The sequence below is a fragment of the Patella vulgata genome, chromosome 6 (assembly GCF_932274485.2).
Source record: "Patella vulgata chromosome 6, xgPatVulg1.2, whole genome shotgun sequence".
Lineage (NCBI taxonomy): Eukaryota > Metazoa > Mollusca > Gastropoda > Patellidae > Patella > Patella vulgata.
This window is the reverse complement of record NC_065884.2, coordinates 45,514,338-45,537,506: the sequence shown is the minus strand read 5'-3', so window position 1 is coordinate 45,537,506 and position 23,169 is coordinate 45,514,338. Positions and strand designations below refer to the sequence as shown.

General features: G+C 32.8%; 1 protein-coding gene across 1 annotated transcript in view; it reads left to right on the top strand.

The window, feature by feature from the left end:
* LOC126824699 (twitchin) overlaps nt 1–23,169 on the top strand; it is a 73,808-nt gene that overhangs the window by 50,024 nt on the left and 615 nt on the right. The window contains exons 50-83 of the mRNA XM_056101745.1: nt 10–121; nt 216–388; nt 545–733; nt 1,250–1,339; nt 1,872–2,044; nt 2,138–2,267; nt 2,862–3,164; nt 3,335–3,446; nt 4,019–4,191; nt 4,601–4,885; nt 5,356–5,521; nt 5,904–6,061; nt 6,436–6,501; nt 6,725–6,818; nt 7,655–7,858; nt 7,985–8,126; nt 8,647–8,846; nt 9,331–9,483; nt 9,631–9,676; nt 9,880–9,957; nt 10,452–10,554; nt 10,713–10,830; nt 11,394–11,566; nt 12,010–12,058; nt 12,370–12,514; nt 12,878–13,058; nt 14,918–15,130; nt 16,309–16,338; nt 17,394–17,524; nt 18,312–18,468; nt 19,214–19,360; nt 19,819–20,010; nt 21,774–21,890; nt 22,311–22,546. Of these exons, the coding sequence (XP_055957720.1) occupies nt 10–121; nt 216–388; nt 545–733; nt 1,250–1,339; nt 1,872–2,044; nt 2,138–2,267; nt 2,862–3,164; nt 3,335–3,446; nt 4,019–4,191; nt 4,601–4,885; nt 5,356–5,521; nt 5,904–6,061; nt 6,436–6,501; nt 6,725–6,818; nt 7,655–7,858; nt 7,985–8,126; nt 8,647–8,846; nt 9,331–9,483; nt 9,631–9,676; nt 9,880–9,957; nt 10,452–10,554; nt 10,713–10,830; nt 11,394–11,566; nt 12,010–12,058; nt 12,370–12,514; nt 12,878–13,058; nt 14,918–15,130; nt 16,309–16,338; nt 17,394–17,524; nt 18,312–18,468; nt 19,214–19,360; nt 19,819–20,010; nt 21,774–21,890; nt 22,311–22,546 (5,039 nt within the window). The remainder of the gene's footprint in view (nt 1–9; nt 122–215; nt 389–544; nt 734–1,249; nt 1,340–1,871; nt 2,045–2,137; nt 2,268–2,861; nt 3,165–3,334; nt 3,447–4,018; nt 4,192–4,600; nt 4,886–5,355; nt 5,522–5,903; nt 6,062–6,435; nt 6,502–6,724; nt 6,819–7,654; nt 7,859–7,984; nt 8,127–8,646; nt 8,847–9,330; nt 9,484–9,630; nt 9,677–9,879; nt 9,958–10,451; nt 10,555–10,712; nt 10,831–11,393; nt 11,567–12,009; nt 12,059–12,369; nt 12,515–12,877; nt 13,059–14,917; nt 15,131–16,308; nt 16,339–17,393; nt 17,525–18,311; nt 18,469–19,213; nt 19,361–19,818; nt 20,011–21,773; nt 21,891–22,310; nt 22,547–23,169) is intronic.

The following is a 23,169-nucleotide window of genomic DNA, read 5'->3' as shown; positions in this document are numbered from 1 at the left end:
ATTTTGTAGTTGGCACTGAGCCCGATTTCACCAAGAAATTACAGAATACTAAAGGTCCTATTGGTGGGGAAGCAACATTTAATGTTGAATTTGATGGTAAACCACCACCAACTATACAGTGGTATGTATTAACTTATCTGTATTTTCTTTCTGTTTTGCCAAGTTATTACATCCATTGATATTGATATTAATATTATGATATATTTTGATTATAGGTATAAGAATGGTATTAATATTGGAAGTTCTGGTAGATATAGAATGAAGCAAGATGATGATAGAGCTTCTTTGGTTATTAGTGATATATATGATACAGATAAAGGAGAGATTAAATGTGTATTAACTAATCCACTAGGAACCACATCTTGTCATTGTAACTTTGATGTACAAGGTATAGTATACTTGATATATATTCTATTCTCACATCTTGTGTAGTCTAATGCACCAATAATCAAAATATCACTTTGATGTTAATCCAATATTATTTGTTTATGGGCCCAAAAAATTGTCTAAATAAAGTAATTTTAATTGAATCTTATGATTTCAGCTCCACCACGTGTTGATAAAGATATTAGAGATCAACAATGTGAAGCTGGTGATCAGTTTAAGATAAAGATACCATACAGTGGTACTGGACCATTTAATATCAAGGTCTATAAGAATGGTAAAGAACTGCCCGAAAGTGATAGATTCAAGATGTCACCGTTCGATGATTATGTTACCTTGGTATTGAAAGGTAAGTCTTTGTTAATACTGTCCTAAATGATATATATATTATCTTAATGTACTGAAGGTGACTGACTTGTGTACAGTTTTAATGTGCTTGTGAGGTGTAAAGTTTTTATAATTTTAACTGGGGGATCTCGCTGGCTAAGTGGGTAAGACACTGGCTCGCTAGCCTGGAGGTCGGGTGTTCGATCCCTGCATTGGCCGAGAAAGTTCATTCAGATTTCCCGGCATGGTTCCCCCTTGTCATTGATGCAGGATGGAGGGCCTGACAAGGACAACTGTCTAGTCATTCGGATGAGACGAAAAACCGAGGTCCCATGTACACATTGGCGTGCACGTAAAAGATCCCTTGACAGTTGGAATTCGGTATAAGAGTAGGCCTTAGTACCGCTGTCCGGGCAAAATTTCCCCTCATAGCACACTGTATGGCATATCCCGTCTTCATTAGCCCAGTTCGGAGCAGAACAGTAGGACGTTAAACCCCATTTCATTTCATTTAATTTCATATTTTTAACTGTTATAGATACTGAAGGTGATGATACTGGTAATTATCGAGTTGAAATCAGTAATGATAGTGGTACAGCTTCTTGTCCATTTAAACTCAAGGTTGTCAGTAAGTATCCAAATAATGACATTCAAGCCTAGCTAATTAGATATTTAAATAAAAATTAATTCCATCTTTCACCTTATTCGATTAACATTTATCTTCGTACAGTCTATACATTGTTTATAATTATGCATCGTTTGTTGGTTCTTTTTTTTTTTTTTTTTTTGATCATTGTAAATCATTTTTTCAAAGCGGTATTGCATGTTTTGTGCCATAAATGTATATGTGTAATATATATGATGTTGAAACATACAAAATTCTGTCTCATTTTCCATCTTATTGATGTATACATTATGTTCTTATTGTTTAAAGAGCAAAATGTAAGAAAGATCATTGACCTAATATTCAACCCTTATGAAATAAAGTATTTATTGTTATTATTATTATTATAAACAAATAAAACATTAAAGTGTTGGAATGCTGAATTTATACAGTTCATTGAAAGCCTACCATTTAGACAGAAAGAGGGTAAATTTTTAAAATGTACAGAATTTATAATCTATCTACCATTGCTAACAATGTAATTTTTTATTATCAGGTCCACCAGGAAAACCAGGCGGTCCTCTACATGTTTCTGATATTACAAAGAATGCCTGTAGGTTGGCATGGAAACCACCAAGGGAAGATGGTGGAGCTAAGATACAAGGTTATTGTGTAGAGAGACAGGAAGTGGGTAAACCTTACTGGGTTACTGTCGCTTCTTTATGCAAGGTATAAATATTATAATAATTTGTCATTATGTATGGACATTTTTTAAAATTATGTATGGACATTTTTTATAACATAAAATTTGATGTCTTACAGGACACAGCCATGGATATTCAAGGACTATATGAAAATTCTCAGTACTTGTTCCGTGTGTCTGCTGTCAATACCCACGGCAACTCTGAACCATTGGAAGCTGAATCAGCCATCATTGCCAAGATGCCTTTTGGTGAGTGTGTTTGGTTTTCGTCAATATTTATCATATGTATCTTGTTTTTAATGGAAAATCTCTTCATATCATCATTATTATTATTATGCATTTGTATAGAGTCACTTCCACAATACTGTACTCCAGTGCGCTTTACACTATAGATATATATATATATATATATATATATATAGAGAGAGAGAGAAATGGGGTTTAACGTCCACTCAACACAAACTAGGTCATTTCGCGACTAACATATGGTTTAATTTTATTTCAATAATTCGCTTGCGCGTAGGGGTCTTTAGCAGTGGGAGGAAACCGGAGGACCCGGAGAAAACCCACGAGGTTGGACAGGCGACCCTACTCCTTGTCACGTACAACCGGGGATTCGAAACCCTATAGATATAAAAGCAAATAAAAAGATATACAGGAAAGTTACAACATACGATAGTAAATGCATGTGCATTAAAAACTGATAGATAGAGATCAGCCGACCAGCGTTTACAAAATTGGTATTTGCTCATAATTGTGTTCTGGGAGGGTATTGGTTTTTGCAGATAATTGGTCATAAACGGTCAACACGGAAGTAAAATGTTATGATATTTGTATTTCCAGATGCTCCCGATGCTCCAGGTGTACCCGAAGTTACAGAAGTAGGAGGTGACTTTGTTAGCTTGACCTGGCCTAAACCAGCATCTGATGGTGGTGGACGTATTACTGGCTATTGGATAGAGAAGAGAGAAAGTGGTACCGATAACTGGTCCAAATGTAATATTCAGCCTTGTATCACCAACATGTATAATATACCTAATTTGATAGAAGATAGAAAGTATGAATTCAGAGTATTTGCTCAGAATGAAGCAGGATTAAGTAAACCATCCATGGCCTCCAACACAGTCAAAATCAAGGATCCAAAAGGTAAAATATATAAATGATTTTGTCAAGAAACCAATAAAAGTGATATTCCAACCAATTAAAGGGTAACCAAAAACAAAACTCTTTATTAAAAAAAACTATAAGTGCATTCAAAATGTGACATTTGTTTTCAATGAGAAGAAATTGAATAATCTTGTTTGTTTGTATTTCAGCTGCTGTTATACCTGAATTTACATCTGGTTTACGAGCATGTCAAGCTGTGGAGGGTAAAGCAGCTAGATTTGAATGTGAGGTATCTGGAACTCCCAGACCTGACATACAATGGTAATTACCTGTCATTTATTCTTTTATATCTTATTATAGTTTCGTGAAAATGACGAATCAACATTTGTAAGAAAGTATGTATTGAATATTACAGAAAAGACAATATTGTGTCAAAATATAACTAAAAAAATAGATGTCTTTATGGTCACATTGGATGAAAATCAGTATTGTTCTACCAGTATTATAATGATCGACATAACAGACCTTCATCAAGGGTATACTTTCAGTAGAAAATGAAATGGGGTTTAACATTCTACATTTCTGCACGGACGAAGACAGGCATATGCTGTGCAGTATGCTATGAGGAAAATCTTGCCAACAACCTACTCTTATTTCGAATTCATGCTGTCAAAGGTGCATGCCGATGTGTAGACAGGACCATGTTTTTTCATCCTATCTGAAGACTAGTCACTGTTCAGTGCCAGACATTCAGTCTGCACAGCTGACAGAGAGAAACCGTACTACTCACTGAGCTACTGCGGCTACCACTTTCAGTTTGATATTCTCTGTGACAAATTATCCTTGTTAAAATTGATAACCTTTTGACATGTATTTTATTTATTTATTTCCAGGTTCAAGGGTTCTCGTGAAATTTATGAGAATGATAAATTTGAGGTTATCTCGGAAGGTGATAAACAAATACTTGTTATTCATGATATTTATGGTGAAGATGCTGATGAATATTCATGTCGTATTTCTAATAAAGGTGGTTCAAGAACAAGCAGAGCTGATTTATCTATTAGATGTAAGTATATAAATAGTGGGACATTAGGACTGGAAGTAGCATGATTCCAAAGAGAAAAAAATGTAATGTATAAATAGACAAATATAATGTATAAATAGACAAATATAATGTATAAAAAGATAAATAGACAAATATAATGTTTGAATAGAAAAATGCAATGTACACAAAGAATGACAGAATTGTTGACAGAATTCCAAATTTAATCCCAGTCAGCAGTGTCACAATAAAAACAGCAATTGACTCTGTGAATTTGCACCAAATGACAAGTTAGTGATGTTTCTCTATTAGCCATCTTGATTCCAGAAAATTGATTGTTTCATTCATCTATATTGCATGATTGGCAATAAGAATAATCATGAAATTAAAAAAAATAGACCAGACTTTAAATTTAGTTTGTTTATGTTTACAGCACCACCAAAGATTAATGTACCACCCAGATTTAAAGACGTCTGTACATTTGAGAAAGGTGAAAATATCACAATCAAGATTCCCTTCACTGGTAATCCTAAACCAACCGTTAAATGGATTCGTGATGGTGAAGAATTGAGAGGTTCTCGTTACAACTATGAGGTCACAGAAAGACATGCCCTTCTTACTATTAAAGAGGTAAACAAAGATGATGACGGTCCATACAGATTACAATTAGAAAATGACCTGGGTAGCGACTCAGCTGTTATTAAAATACAAGTTAACGGTAAGAAGTTTTTGATGATTGATGACCAGTGATAAATTATTTTCACATGTAAAGTTTTGGTACAAAGCATATTTGTTATGATGAAATAAAATGGGGTATAAATCATCCTATCTTTCTGCACCAGCCAAACTAATGAAGACGGGCATGTGGTATACTGTGAGTGAAATTTTGCTAGGACAGCCGTGTATTGTGTTCTGCAAAGGGTAAGCATACCTTTACCCATGCACAACACCTGTCATGCTAGGTTTCAACTACTGTGCGATGCATTTTGATTGGATTGTCCCTATTGAGTCCACGATTTGGTATGTGCAGATACATTCGGATATGTTTAAATATGATAAAACGATTGCTACTTTTGACCTCAGTAAATGATAAGACCACGATTACTCCACGATTTCAATTGTAGTATGAATCGTGATATTTGAATTAAATTTCAATTGTTTCTTGATATAATGGAATGTATTCTTCAGATCGTCCTGATCCACCAAGATTCCCAATTGTGGAGAATATACGAGATGACTCTGTTGTATTATCATGGAAGGCACCATTAAACGATGGAGGTAGTTTTATTACTGCATATACTGTAGAGAAGAGAGAACTTCCATCCAACTCATGGATCAGATGTGCTTCTACAAGGTAAGTGTATACTAATATTATTATATCACATCCTTATCTTAATGCTTATGATGACTCTATATTTAAACCAGGTGTAGGACTAAAAATTTGCAAGAATCTCAGAGTCTGATTAACTTGAAGATCAACACAAATCTAAAGCTTTGAATTCTTAAAGCCTTGCAAAATATTTGAAATGATTTTGTTATTTAAAAAAAAGCAGATGTTAAACCATTGTGTATAAATAAAGCATGGATATTTCATTGCTAATAATAATATAATAATATATAACCAATTTTGGAAGTTTTGTTTTGAATTGAAGTTTATTTGGTTTATTTCAAGAATCAGAATTGAACTAAAATCTCATTAATATAATTGAGTACATGGTTTTGTTGACTCCTTGTAGATTCTGTTTCCACAATGTAACTGGTTTATCACCTAATAAAGAATACGAGTTCCGTGTTTCGGCTGAGAATTTCTATGGTAAAAGTGAACCATGTGAAGCTACTGGAACTATTAAAACAGACGAACCAGATGATGTCAAAAAGAAGCGACAGATGGAAGGTAACTATGAAATAGTTTTACAAATATTTATTTAATGAGGACACAGCTTTGATGACGACACAGCTTTGTATAGATACAATCGCAGTTTCAATGTGCATTATATTTCTCAAAATTACATCTCAAACATAATAACCAATGCCATTTTCTGCACTAGTTTTTTCAATAATCTTTCAGACAGCTAGTTTTGTTATCACTGCATAACCTTGACTGAGGAACTGGTGTGATTCAACAGTCAGGGGCCAACATTGAAAACCCTTCTTATGTCTATGGTCTTTACATCATGGTCAAATCCTACTAACCAGTATAGATAATAGATGTTTTACTGAAATTGAAACATGGAACTGTGAGAATAAAGATTTATTTTTATTTTTCAGATGAGTTTGGCAGACGTGTTCGAGGCAAATATGATGGTCCTAAGATTAATGACTATGATAAATTCTGTAAGTTTTTATTTTAATTTTTCTTTAAATGTTTAAAAAAAAACAATTTTAACTCCTGTCTAGAGCAACTCTGTGGTTTCCAGCGAGCTTCATCAAGTTGTGGTCATGATGGGTTGATTGCGACAACAAACTGTCTACAACAGTGAGACCTTGTATGGTTCTAGCACCATGGGATAAAAACCTCATATTGTGTGATTTTAAAATAACATATTTTATTTTGTAGATGAAGATATATGGAAGAAACATGTACCACAACCAGTAGATGTTAAAACAGGCAGTGTTTATGATTATTATGATATTCTAGAAGAACTTGGCAGGTAAATATAATGATATACAGTCCAACGTCTACATGTAATAGCATTCTGTCAGGTTTTATATACACCATGATGGTAATCACCACCATCCTCCCTCCTCTCCATCCAGTCAGTGCTCAGTATATCTATTAGTGCTATATCTTTACCCAGTGGTCTGTAAGAACAATGGTGTTGTCACTGCATAGCCTAGACTACTGTGAACTAATTATAACTACATGGCATGGTCAGTCAGATAGTACCGTACTCTGAAATGAAGATAGGTGCGTGTAACAGAGCGTTGCTTCACTACATATGTGTCATGTTGTAATAGAGTGACTTTTGCCAATGTACATGTTTGATCAACATGGTTAAACGAATGAAATTTTTGTAGTTAATACCATTAAAGATGCAATATTAGATAAAGAGGTGACCGTTCTTGATAAAATAATTCAAAAATAGATAATGAAAAATGAATTTATTGAAAATTTCAGTCAAATGCCATTATTCTGTGCGAAGTTATGAGTGGAGACTAAGTCGCGATTATCTATTTTATTGTTAATCTCTTAAATGGCCGCAATGCTCTAATCTTCTTAAAATTGGAGCTATGCGATGGCCCAGAGAATTGATTATTGACTTGTTATATTAATAAATGTTTAAATAATAATTATATAACATTTGAAGTCAGAAAAAAGACCTGCAATAAGCAGATGTAGCTCTTACTTAATGGTTCTTTAATTAATTAAAAAAAACCAACCCAAAACAACTGTATTATGGAATGATCTAACTTTACAAATACTTCTCTGTGCAACTAAAACAGAACAATTTCACATTTTCTTATCTATATTTTTTCTTTTTTTTAGTGGTGCTTTTGGTGTTGTACATCGTTGTATTGAAAAGGCTACTGGTCGAACATTTGTAGCTAAATTTATTAATTCTCCCTACCCCTGTGATAAACTAACAGTGAAGAATGAGATTAGTGTAATGAATCAACTACATCATCCTAAGTTGATTAATCTACACGATGCCTTCGATGATAAATATGAGATGGTTCTTATTCTAGAATTGTAAGTACAGTTAGTTTTTGTGGTGTGAAATATTTTGTATCATATAAAAATTTATTTTATGGTAAGAAAGTTGATGCATCTTTGAAAAGTTTTATGAATACATACATGTTTATTTGTATATTCTAGTTTGTCTGGTGGTGAATTATTTGATAGAATAGCTGCTGAAGATTATAAAATGTCAGAGGCTGAAGTTATTCACTACATGCGACAAGTCTGTGAAGGTTTAAAACATATGCATGAAAACAGTATAGTTCATTTAGACATCAAGGTAAACAAATATAATCAATTAGAGGGGTGTGTGTTGAAAGGGTTAATCTTCAGTAAACAGACGCTAAAAATATGAGAGTTAGCAAGACATGAAATGAAATGAAATGGGGTTTAACATCCTACTTTTCTTGACCAACTTGGCTTATGACGGCGTGCATACACTGTGCAGTGTGCCATAAGGGAAATTTTCAAGGGCTTTTTTTTTACGTGCACACAAAGGTGTATACAGGATCCCCTATTTTTGTACCATTTGAATGACTAGACACCGTTCCTTGCTAGGCACTCTGTCCTGCTCCACTGACTATGTGAAACCATGCTGAAAAATCCCAATCATCTGTCTGTGCCAATGTGGTTCAAACTTGGAACCTCAAGGTTAGTGAGTTAGCACCTTACTCGCTGAGTCACTGTGGCTCCTCAACAAAACTTGTGATCTGTGAGAGTTTATCCATTAGAAGTAAGTGTTTGTGCCTGTAATGTATTATCATTATTTATTTTATTACCTGAATTACTCTTTATTATAGCCTGAAAATGTGATGTGTGACACCAAAAAGGGAACAAATGTAAAGATTATTGATTTTGGCTTGGCTACTAAATTAAATCCAGATGAAATTGTTAAGGTGACAACAGCTACTGCTGAATTTGCTGCCCCAGAAATAGCTGAACGAGAACCAGTTGGTTTTTACACAGATATGTGGGCTGTTGGTGTTTTAGCTTATGTCTTGTAAGTTGTATGATATTTTATTAATTTGATTAAATAGATTAAAGTCTAACCAAAAGGTATATTTCCTGGCTTTAATTTATCACATACTTTTGTCCGCCATTATGTGTGTATATTGGTGACCATTTTTATATGACCACTTTAAAATGTTATCTTATATTATCATTGCCTCAGTTGGTCGGGCTGATGTCCACTATCCGATTGACTTGAAACCAATACACATTGGACACATTGGTTATAGTCATGAGGCGCAGAAGCCTTCTGATTTTCAACACTTTCCAATAATTATTGCCAGAGTTATGGCCCCTGATCACTTTGAAAAATTTAGAGATCAAAGTGTTAGCATTGGACAACTAGAGGTCAATATCTGACGCCCCTTGTTGACTGCTCGGATGACTTACCTGCTGTGGGTGTATGTTTCATTGCAGCCTATCTTTATATTTTGCCTGACTTCATTTGATTATAATATTTTTATTTAATGTTTCAGACTTAGTGGTTTATCACCATTTGCCGGAGAAGATGATTTAGAAACTTTACAGAATGTTAAACGTGCAGATTGGGAATTTGATGACGATGCCTTCTCTAGTGTATCTGCTGAAGGCAAAGAATTTATCAAAGCTCTTCTTCAGAAAGCTCCAGTGTAAGTCTTACCTAATAATAATAACTTTATTCAGGTCTAATTACAAATTTGTGTCCGGTGTTTTCTAATTCTACGTTTTTAGAAATTGGCATTTTGGTTTTACTGAATTTATTTTGAAAATAATTATTTATTGGTTTTTATTTACAGAAAGAGAATGACTGTACACGAATGTTTGGAACACCCATGGTTGAAGGTAAGATATTCTATCATTTATAAAAAAAATTATTATTCTGTTTTAAGTAGATGAAATTGGATTTTGTATCTTACAAGTTACATTTGTGGCGATTATAAGATCCTTGTGATGTTGATTCCTCTTTAATTTTCTATGAACTGAAAATCTAGAATATTATGTTTGGTGTTATATTTTAAAACTAACTCTTATTATTGTATTTACAGGGTGATCTTAGTGACAGAACACACAGAATACCATCTAGCCGATATGACAAGATCCGACAAAAAATAAAGGAAAAATACGTAAGTATTCTTAAATTTTAACCATGATTTTAAATATAATAATACTTCAGATTTTATCATGGAGAATAATAATACCTCAAATATCATGCATCTAAGAATAATCGTTGAAGATAATCAGATTAAACTTTTATCATTAAAGATGATCATACTTCAAACTTGTCATTAAAGCTAATCATACCTCTAAGATTTATTGCTGAAGACAATCAGATAAACTTTTATCATTCAAGATAATCATATATAACTTATACTTTTATTACTGAATATAATCATAACTTAACCTTTTATAATTTAACATAACAAGAACTCATACTTTTATCATTCAATATAATCATAACTTAATTTTTTATCATTTAAGATAATAATAACTCATACTTTGATCATTTAAGACAATTCAAACATTTATCTTTCAAGGTAATCATATGTGCAAGTATTTATATTCCAAGACTACAAGTACAAATATAATATTATACAAAAATATAATGTTTTCATTACAGGCTGATTGGCCTCATCCCATGCCAGCTATTGGTAGAATTGCCAACTTCAGTTCTCTCAGGAAGCACAGACCAAAAGAATACCAGATTTACGAAAGCTCCTTTGGTAAGTTGATCTTTTAAAACTGTTTGCTTCATATAATTTCTCTTGTGTAATGGTAGACTGATAATGAATGCATAACAATGATATAGAGGAGAAAATATTCCTTTAATGTATAGTCATCAGATATGTTTATATTAATTAATTTATGTTTACTATTATAGATCGAAAGGAGGCTGTACCGAGGTTTGTTCGCAAACCCAGGAATGTACATGTCACAGAAGGTCAAGTTGCTAAATTTGATTGTAAAATTATTGCTGCTTCACCTCCTATTGTCACCTGGTAAGAATTATAAAGTATTAATAATTAGTTGTAATATATTTACCACTAAATAATAGTTGAAATTGTAAGCTTCGTTATAGATAATACTTTTTCAAATGATTTCTCAAGATATCGAGTGATAAGTCTGTTAAATGACTTTATGGTATTCACAGATGTTGAGTTTCTAAGAAGAAACAGCATTGTTTTGTTGTGTATGATTTCAGGAAAAAACATAATTACAAACATTATAAATCAATTTAAAGTGTAATTAATTGTGAATAAAATGATATTTAAAACAACCTGACCAATATTAACACCTTAAAAGTCAATATAGTTTACAACTCACTGTGAATCTTGTTACATATCTCAGCTGTATGGAGAGGCAGATTGGATTTAACTTATAATGTAACTTGTATATCTGTCTCCAATTTTGCTTTAAATGTAAGTGGAAAAATCCTACTATAACCATTTGGTCAATTCACTTCAAATCAAAAATTATTTTTTACTAATTTATGATGGTTTGCAAAGTCTTAATACCTCTTCAGGATATCAGATAATATTATATGTAATTAATATATTTTCAGGTATTTAGAAAACAGTTTATTGAATCAGAGTTACAAATATATGCAGAAATATCACGGTAATGAATATGAATTAAAGATGAGTAGAGTAACCACATCAGATCGAGGCGAGGTCATGGTTAGAGCTGAAAACTCTTTTGGTAGAAAAGAAAATACAGCCAAACTTGTTATCGATGGTAAAGAATATTTTATTGTATATTCAATACAATTCAGTATTATTGTCTTTTTACTGCCGTTTCAGTGCTTTATTCTTCTTTAATCAAAGTAGAAATTTCGATAATAAAAGCTATTTGAATAGCTAAAAAGAAATATTCCATTAATAAATAGTTATTATAACGGTACTTATATTTCATTTCTTAGTCCAATATATAAATATTTTGTGTACACCATATTGACAAAATGGTATAGACACATGAATTCACTATACCATGGCATAAATAAGAACATGGAATATGAATTTAATTTGCAATGTTTCTATGTGTTATTAAAAATGACAGAAAGTCAAATTTTTGAAGTGGAAGCCCTGCTAATAACCAACTTTGACTTGGAAACTAGTGTAACCATGTCTTATGACTTTGTTTCATTGCACCTCAATTGCTTTGTGTTGTTTTTTATTCAGCCCTTCCTGATTTACCAAAAATAGCCAGTAGAGAAAACACACCACGAAAGTATGTAGAACGTATATGTTATCAAATTAATCTAATAGAATGTCAGTTTGAATTATAGAAAATTCATATTTTTAACTGTAATCACACATAAATTTCTTGAAAAAGCAATAGATGCAATCCATTTTGTAGGTTTTATTTCTTATATATGCAGGAAACAAATGGAAGAAACAGTCATATTTCTAAAGTAGATTTCAAATTTGAACTGTAATACATGTAAAATTGTCAGGCTGGCAAAAGTTCAACATTATTGATAGTTAATATTCTATTTTTGAATCAAGCTAAAAATGAACCTATTGTTTCTATATTTACAGGAAGAGAGTATCGGAAGAAAAAGTAATAGAAAAACCAATTGAAGATGAACCACCAAACTGGACATTCGGTCTCCGTCCCCGTCTTATTCAAGCTGGTTCAGAATTTAAACTTATCTCTTGTGTTAAAGCATATCCAGTTCCAAAGGTAACAGCATTAATTGTATTCTGAACTTCAAATTTAACATGAAATATGAGCAGTCTTTGAGATGCTGGGAAAATGCAGAGAATGTGAACATAAAATGATCAAGTAGTATTGGGTATTTTGGAATGATTAAGTACACATAGCTCCTGCCAGATACTTGTTATGATATTTAGCTAATTAAAGCCCTTGTTTGGAATTTTAAATATCAAAACAATTTCATAGAAGTATTGGCACGGTAGTTATACTTATGTTTATTTCAGTAGTTGTGTTTTAACAAACCAATGAAACATGGATCTCGAAAATGAAACTTAAAAATAATAAAACTTGAAAATATGAAACTTGAAAATACGAAACTTTTTATTTTAGATAACTTGGTATAAAGATGGCCGTGAACTAACTAATAATGATCATTATAATATAGAATATTCATCTGGTATTTGCTCATTAGAAGTAACAATGGCTAAAGTAACAGATACAGGAAATTATACATGTATTGCTATAAATGATCTGGGTGAAGAAGAAACTAAATGTAGAGTTGATGTTGAAGGTAATCATATTATATGTATACAATACCAAACTACAATGACAGCTTGTTTACTATGCAAACTTCTCAGATAAATGAAAGATGGTATCAGATGTTCTGGAATGAGAGCTTGCATACTATAACTTATGCATGACAGCCAGCTAAACAGGAAAAGGGTTTGGACATGGGTTTCTGGATACAGCGTGACAAGAAATTGTTGTATCGTATGTCAAATAACCTCAGTTGCTGTAATTTCAACATGTATTTACATATTTGAATTGGATTGTATTGAACCATTTGTGACTTACATAATACCTAAGCACAGTTTTGAGATGATTTCAGATTATATTATATTTTTGGTGACTTTAGTCTTGCACAATATATTTTCAGTATTTACACATCATATCTCATCCTGAGATTGCCAATTTTCTATAAATTTATTTTTTTTCATGTACAATAGGCCTTATATTGATATTTTAAGGTACTGCAAAACGGTATCAAAATCTGAATCCCTGATAGAAGGATACAAATTTCAATTTCAATTGTGTAAGAGATGCTTACAATCAAACTCGTCGTTTACTTTAGAGCATTTTGGCTGCCGTAATGAAACAAATGGCAGACCATTTTCTCACTCCAGAATTGTTCTTATGTTTCCGACAGTCTGATTAAAACACAGATCCTATTTTGTTTCGTTTTTTATAGTTCAAAATTTCATTTTACTTGTCTTTACCATAACTAGAATCTGGAAGAGTTGTTATCATTGATGTGTTCTGGATGATGTGAGTTTTTAGCCAATGAAACAGCCAATGTTACAGCAAGCTTTTGCTGTGTGGTGCACAGAACTGTGGGTAATCCACCAGAAACATCAATGCTGATTGGCCAATCAAATGTCTGACGTCATAGGGTCAAAAGCTGCTCGTATGACCTCTGAAGGAACCTATCGCTACAACTGGTCAGATCTTCATGTAGTAGAGGCCATCGAAATTATAAAAAAATGAAACGAAATATAGATCTGTATTTTAATCAGATAGCGTTTTCTACCAATGGTGATAATATAATTTGAAAAAAATAATATCCGATTAGACATGCTTGTATATTTTACATGCCATATGAAGTCATGGTAAACTGAATTCAACTATCCAAATATTTATTTCTGTTTGAATAGAATTGTCAGCCATTTTGATTATTTCCATTTACCATATTTTTCGGTGTATTAAGCGAACTTTTTTTACCAGATATGTTTATTTATAGAAGGGGTGTACCTAATACATAGCATTAAGCAAATCCAGGCTTTTCCCTGTATCAATATTGAAGTCTGCAGCTGATGATGTCGACATTTTTTGTGCAATAAAGATGGCAGCCATTTCAGCTAGCGCTATTCCGCATACGGTTAGCTATAAACAACCATGCTAACACCATGGGCCGAAACGAAACATAAAAAAATTACGCTTGAATTAATTATAAAGAGCAAATAATGACTTGAGATAGGCTTTATATATATCACTGGCAATTATCAATCAAACAATCATTAATCCAAGACAATTGGTTAGTGTTTCTTGTTGACATGATCCGGATTATCAGCAAGTTGATAAATTTATAGTATGCTGCTATGTGATTGTGATTGACACTTGAGGAATAATCAATCTAGAATATATACGATTAGAATTTTAAGATTTTTTCCCACCAGTTCTTCAAAAGAATTGCTGGTAGCCTAAAACGTTATTGCCAAAATCAAATTTTAATCGCCACTTTCATATATTTGGCGACCGACAGGTATTACATTTATTTACATGGCGAGATAGTTAATGCCTCTTTAAAGCCATCATGTATCAAAATAATTTTAATTAAGTTTGTATGAATTATTATTTATTATTGTATTACAGATAGAACATATAAGAAAAAAGATGAAGATTCTTCATCTTCTCGCTCAACATACTCTAGATCAGTACGTCGTACCAAATCTGGACACAACTTTGAAGATTATTCCTTCGAAGAAACTTCCACGTCCACGTCCACTTCCACCTCGTCTTCAACTCGTAAAAGTCGAACCAGTCGTACCGAGGAAACATCTTCATCCTCACGTACAGAGAGAAAAAGTAAAAATTTTTAACAGTTTGTTGTTGAGTAAAACAAAGTCATAGATCCTGATAGGAATAATTAGATGTAATATATTAAAGGAGCAATCCCATATTTCACAAGTGGATTTAAGTAAACAAACCAAATGTCAAAATGAAAAAAAAAATTAAAAAAAAAAATTTTATTAAGCCATTTAGAAATGACCCCCAGATTGTATAACTAAGGTACATTCTTCAGATAAAGAATTATGGTCTGTTGAATATGTGCAATGTGTGACCTGATAAAATCAACTACCATGTAGTATGGCAAGATTATTAACATGGTTATCTAGACACTTCTACCGTTATCTGTGAAAATTTGTCACCAAACACACAAAAAACTGACCATTTGTATTCTCCGAATTATTATCACATAGCTTCAGATAGTAGCATGGGGCTAGGATAAATGTTTCTAATGCAAAAGTGCAGCACAGCAAATGTAAAGTTGTTGTGTCCAGTGTTCTAGAAAGAGTAGGTATACCCTGTCCCCTGTACGACACCCACCACTATTTATGACTGGCTGGACAATGGTTTGGACCAGAATTCCAGAAGCTGTAGGCTACTGGCTTTAAGAATCTTTCAATTAGAATCAATCAGTTTTATTCACTATAATATATCTGGTGGGATGGCTCCTTTAATCACAGTTTTTGTTGAAAGTTGATTTTCTGTAGTTTAGTTAGAGTTATATTATGTATATTAGGTATTGCTGTTTTATTTATATGATAGATGTTGTAATTTAAATAGCTAGTAAAATAGATGTTGTAAATAATAGTATCCAGTACTGTGTAAAATGTTGTGTCATCGCAGAAAGTAAAGCACTAATGTGCGAGGTGTCCAATGCCAGCAATGGAGGAATTTGACAAAATTGATCTAATTGTCATATCTATAATTAAACAGTTTAAACTGAGTAATTATTTTGTACTGAAACATACAAGAGTACACGAATTATACAAACATACATCAATAATACACAGATTTTACACAGTAGACCTTTTTTCTTATTTTGTTGTTTCATCAGAGGACTAATTTTGTTGTAGGCTTATCACAAAAATTCAATACACTAAAATCTACACTAAGTTTCATATTAGCATATACTGCTAATGTTCTTTTCATATTTTTATTTTCATTATCATATTACATAAAACTAATCATTTGTTAAGGTGCCATAGAAACAGAGAGAAAGGTTTCGGGTAAGTTGACATTCATAACATGGCTACCATACAAAAATAAGCAAACACTACTTCTTAATGCGCTTCATGCTTTATTCCTTCACAATCTCATCCATTCAGAAGCAAATTAACAAAATATAATTGAACATATCTAATCTTTACCTCTTAAATCTAATCATTAAAATATCTGATGAATTATTTTATTTTATATATATTATGTAAAACTTACTAACAAATTCATATTATTCAGTATTTCTTTTGCCAGCTTGTATCTTCACGTGGGAAATAAGTCTCCACAGTTCAGACATTTTATTCTGCTAAAAGCTTTCTCTTGGATCTTTATATACTTGATAATAACATAAAAATCCTTTTATAAAAAAATTAGAACTATATTCGTTACTTCATGAAATGGTACATTTTGATTTTATGGAAGATGATATTAGCAATGATTTTATATATTTCTATTATCAGATATTCGTGTGTTTTGGTCAACTTACTAACAATGCCTATTAACCAATATATCAAAGAGACTACTTGTTGTCTGCTGTGTTTTTAATTTAATGAAATTTTTACCATTCTCAGCTAATTATGTATTTGCAGTTGAGTACCTTTAAAAAGAAATCCACCTTGAAGCACAATATTTTCCATCCTATTTTATCTGTTAATTTTACACAAACAAAAACCTTTATTAAATTTCTTGTATATGTGTACCTAATCTGGTTGACAAATTGTCAGAGTATGTCATAAAAATTCCCAATGTCTTTTGATATTTTTCAGTTAATATCCAATTACTGTCTTAATTTTTTTGTTACATAATCAAGTATAATAATATAGTTCATTAATATTTAAACAAATTTAAAACAAAAGCTGAAAATGTAACCCTGATATGTGATTGAAAGCAAAGCGGTAATATTAAAGATTTTGTCTCAACTTATGGTAATCTTTTAATAAGTATAAAATAGATTTATATACCTACAGGTTAAAACATCACAGATAAAACATAGTTTGATTTTCTATGTCTGTAGCTGTGAAATATCACCTTTTTGTTCACAATATTTCTTCTTTCCTTTAAACAGAAGAAGCACAGGCCCCCCAGTTTTTAGAAAATTTGTCTCCACAGACGGTCAGAGAGGGTGGTAAATTACGATTACAATGTTCTGCCTCCGGTAAACCAGAACCATGCTTGGAATGGTTCTTAAATGGACAGGTAAGATAATTTGAATATTGAAATACCTGATGAAGGTGTGTTGATTCTGTTAAATATCACTATTACAACACTAAGAGTATAGTGTGTATAATGCGTTCATTAAAACATATTACCATTGGGCATTCAACAAAAGCATTATATTGAAGTCCTTGTGTACATCATTTACAAATAGTGATAATAAAATTTATTGCCAGAAGAAACAGAGAAGGAGATAGTGTTTGAAAGTTTTGGTACTAACACATGGTATGATTTATTTTAATGATCTGATTGTGGGCTGGAATCTTTAAAAGAGGAAGAAAACCCAGAGAAAATCCACAGGATTAGGCATGCAACTTTACTCCTGGGATCAAACATGTGACTTGCAATGAAGTAAAATGCCTTATTAACTACAGTGCATGTGTCAGCCCTCTTGACCACACCAACTCCACACCTTTAGAAAATTTGTTTATATGGAATTATTAAAGGAATATGTTAATACACCAGTATGCTGGGTGTTAATATTGCTCTTATATATTCAAGAGAAAGACAAATGGGGTTTAACCTCCTCACGACACAAATCAGGACATACCGAACCCCACTTTTAATGTCAAACTCTTGTATATATAATAATGGATCTACAATAACACATTCTGTCATTTGGCTGTAACATCAGTATCACGATGACATTATATGGTAAATATCTATGATTTATTCTGTTTATTATAGGATTTGTATTGTATTTATAGATAATATTCTGTTTATTATAGAAGTTATATTGTATTTATAGATGATATTCTGTTTATTATAGATGTTGAAATCCGACGATGTTGTATCTATAACAACTAGTAATGGAGTATCTACGTTAGAAATAGCTGATGTTGTTATTGACGATGAAGGCGATTATGTTTGTAAAGCATCTAACCCTGCTGGTGTTGCTTCTACTAAAGCAAATGTTGTTGTTACAGGTATGTAAAAGTAACCACAATAGACAATGCAAGATACAAAAAGGGGACAGAAAAGCAATCCTGGTGCACAGGCTAGACACCACATGGTGCATATTCTCAGAAAAGATGTAAAAAAAAGAAGAGTTTTAATCTAATGCTTGTGTAATGCAAATCTTCTTCTCTGTACCAGTAGTGCTAACTGATAATTAATACAGCTGAAAGTTGTTTACCATTAGTTAAAACATACATTATGCAAGAGCTAAATCTGTCTATTGCAGATCTATCTTTAGGCCTGAAGTGTTATATAAACTATTAATTAGACTTTAATTAACTTATCCAGACCATAATCAACTCTGGATGTCATCGCTAGCCTGCGATATTTACTGGATTTGAATACATTGTGTGATGGATGGTTTAACATCAAAAGGGATAATCGAGACTTTGTTTTTTTATTGTCCTGATTTTAGTAATGATGATCGAGGCCAGGCCTAAAATTCAGTTGCTAATATCTCAGTTCAGACTGGAGCAATTTGACAGAAATTTTGATCATATTCTCTTTATGTTATCTTTTTTCAAACTATTATAGCGAGAACTGTCAGCTCTTTATCTAATATCTCATAATGCCCCTTTAATTAACAGTGATAATTGAAACTGCTGAAAGTTGTTTACCATTAGTGGATTAACAGTGATAATTGAAATAGTTGAAAATTGTTTACCATTAGTGAATTACTTACGAATATATTATGTATATTTACCAATCTTTTAGTTTCAGAAAAACCCACCCCCACCCCCAAAGAAATCCAATCCACAACTCCTTCCAGTACTAGCACAGAATGTCCACGAATAACAGAACATGTACAAGGTCAAATTATTAAAGATGGTGATTCAGTAACGTTAAAGTGCTCTATATCTGGTAAATTCATTATTTATTTTTAAAGCATATCTTTTGCGGGTTTTCACTCAATGGAGAAGAAATTTTTTATTTCATTATTATTGTTAACCTATAAAAAAAGACAGCAAAAAGTTTTGTTTGGGTATTCACTGCCAGGACATTTTGTTTTGAAATTTCAATATTAAAACATCTGTTTATAAATTCTCTTGACAAGACATGGCAGGTAAGGTGACTGACTATGTGGTCCAAAGGCCTTATTGTACAATATAAAGCCAGTTGACATGGAGCTGATTTCAGGCTTGTACTGATAAGTAGTACAGTTGCCTACATAATCTGGTGGATTTTCTCAGGGCAGTACGTTTTTCTCTCATTTCTAATGTAGTATGGGGTTATTCACTCACAAAACATCTATTGTTGGTTTCAAGTATTAGAATCTATTGGTTACACTATTTTCATTTCAAATTGTTTCTTGTTTTTAGGTAAACCCGATGTTGTGTGGTCACGCAATGGTAAAGAAATAAAAAATACAGATGACTTTAGATATGAAAACGCTGGAGATACTTATAAACTTGTTATAGCTGAAGTTTTCCCTGAAGATAGTGGCATTTATAAAGTTACAGCTAATACAGCTGTTGGCAGTGTTTCTAGTGCTTGTACAATTCAAGTTGTTGGTAAATATATTAGAATATTTTTCATTTTTATACGCCCACATTTTCATGTGGACATATTATGCCGTCGCCCCTGTCCGTCCGGACGTCCGTCCGTCCACAATTTGTTTGTGGACACTCTACAGGTCACAATTCTTATCCGATTTTGACGAAACTTGAAATATAGGTTTATCTCCAAAAGATCTCGACTGCTTTCGATATTGGCATGTATCGGATCGAAACTTCATGGATTATGGCCCCTGTTTGTACGAAAAATCACATTTTTAGCTTGTGGACCCTATAGAGGTCACAATTTTTATCCGATTTTGTTGAAACTTGAAATGTAAGTTTATAACCCAAAGATCTCGGTTCCTTTCGATATTCGCGCATATCGGACCGTAACTTCCTGAATTATGCCCCCTGATTGTACGAAAAATCGCGTTTTTAGCTTGTGGACCCTATAGAGGTCATAATTTTTATCCGATTTAAAAAAACGTATTATTATATCAATGTTACTCCCTAAGGACGAATGAGTTTGTATTTCGTGAAAATCGGCCCAAAATTGACAGATAAAATGGCCGCCGTTCGTTCTCAAATAGCGTAAGAATATGGTATATCAAGGTTGTGGACCCAATAGAGGTCACAATTTTTATCCGATTTTGTTGAAACTTGAAATGTAAGTTTATAACCCAAAGATCTTGGTTCCTTTTGATATTCGCGCATATCGGACCGTAACTTCCTGAATTATGGGCCCTGATTGTACGAAAAATCGCGTTTTTAGCTTGTGGACCGTATACAGGTCATAACTTTTATCCGATTTAAAACGTATTATTATATCACCGTTACACCCTAAGGACGACTGAGGTCACAATTTTTATCCGATTTTGTTGAAACTTAAAATGTAAGTTTATAACACAAAGATCTCAGTTCCTTTCGATATTTGCGCATATCGAATTGTAATTGCCTGAATTATGGCCCTCATTTGTATGTCAAAAAAGGAATAGGAAAGAATAGAGTTTGGTGTCTGATGAAAATGAAATGGGGTTTAATGTCCTACTGTTCTGCTCTGACTGGGCTAATGAAGACGGGTATGCGCCATACAGTGTGCTATGAGGGAAATTTTGCCCGGACAGCAGCGCTACGGCCTACTCTTATATCGAATTCCAACTGCCAAGGGGTCTTTTATGTGCACACCAATATGTACATGGGACCTTGGTTTTCTATCTCATCTGAACTACTAGCCAGCTGTCCGTGTCAGACCCTCCATCTTACACCACTGACAAGGGGAAACCACACCGGAAAATCACGAACTTATTGGTCAACACCTCCAGGCTAGCCAGCCAGGGTCTAACCCACTTAGCCACTGTGGCTCCCTAGGTGTCTGTTATCAGAACATTTTGACACTAACATATGATCATGAAATGGAGTTTGTTTAATGTTCTACTTATCTGTACCAACTTGGCTAATACCATTTCATGTTCTATGAGGAAAATTTTGTTTGTGCAGGTCTATGTGTATACAAGACCTGGGTTTCACATCCCCTCCAAAGAACTAGACCCTGTTCTTTGCCAAGCCCTGCATCCTGTACCACTGACAAAGGGAAACCACGCTGGAAACTCCTGGGTTACTTTTTCACCCGATACTGAGATTCAGGTTGTCGTAAATTTAAATACTTTCAACACAGCGAGTGAAATTTAAAATCTTGTGCTCCAGTTATCAGCATTATAAGTATATATATAAATAAATGTTATTGATTAACTTCTACGGTTATTTCTTCTATATTTCAGTTCCAGATGAAGAAGTTACTGGACCAAGTTTTGCAACGTATCCCCAGTCCTCTAATATTGATGAAGGAAGCTCTGTTAAATTTTCATGTTCCGTAACCTCGGCTGAGCCAGTTACAGGTAAAGAAAGATTAAATGATATGATTTTGAAATTATGGGATAAATTTATTATTCAACTAATCTAGTTTTTGTTTAAACTATCAATTCATCTATCTTATTAATCTTCTCTCTGTGTAAAAATTTGAAGTGATAAAATAGATGTTAGAATAAGTGATAAAACTGATTTCACTTAAATTCGGCCGTGTATCTGTTATCACTTGTCACATCAATCAGTTATATAGAGGTATGACTCTTGTTTTCCTTTGGCGTTCGTCACTTCCGATTCGGGAAACCTGTATTACTCAGCTATCGAAGCAATGATCTCTGTGTTAAAATTATATTTGGAATGTGTTTAACCAGCTCTATCACAATGTGTGATAATGACTGGCACCAATATTGTCCTTTAAGCTTAAAATAAAAACACATCTGCCATATTTTCAGTGAGCTGGAGTCAAGGAGACAGAACATTAGAAGACACTGGAAGATTCAGATTTACCGAAGAAGACAACAAATTTAGTTTCGAGATCCCGGCTGCTTTGTCAACAGATACTGGTTTATATACAGTTACTGCTAAATCAGACAAGGGCACAGCTAGCTGGACATTTTCGCTCAATGTTGCCATCAGTGAATCTTCTTCTGGGGATGTAGATGTTAAAGAATTATTGAAATCTGTAGAGGTAAATAATGTTTTAATTCAAACTTTTTTTCTGACTTGAAAACATCATTAAAATGAACAGTATGAACTATGTAAATAACAGCTTTCTGTGGTTTTTTTGTCCCATTTCATTTCATGTTTTATTCCATGATGTGCACAAGGACTGTGCAAAGGCCAATAATAATTTTTCTTATTTAAATATAGAATAAATCAAGACTCAATAATGTTTTGAATAGTTATTAAGATTAAAACAATTAATCCAAAAATCCTATATAAGATATTATCTGAGGCTGATAGGGATGATTTCTTCTTCTGTCTGAAACAAGAAGATGACTCTGTCATCAGCTGTCAACAGCACCTACTCCCTTGCTGCCACATATTGTTAAAGGTACAGGGATGACAATCTCGGTTTTCAACAACCAACTACTTTTAGTGTAAATCAAATACTAGCTAGTATCAGGCATCCCAGTTATGCTACCTGGTTAAAGTGAAGTAAGTGAACATAAAGGGACTTCAATTACGAATTAGCATGTGTTGATTTTATCATTTTTTGACCAATATAGTCTAAGTTGCAGCTTTATGCAATAAATAAAGTATTCTCCAATCATAATGTTTATACCCTTGAAACCTGGAAATAGTATAAAA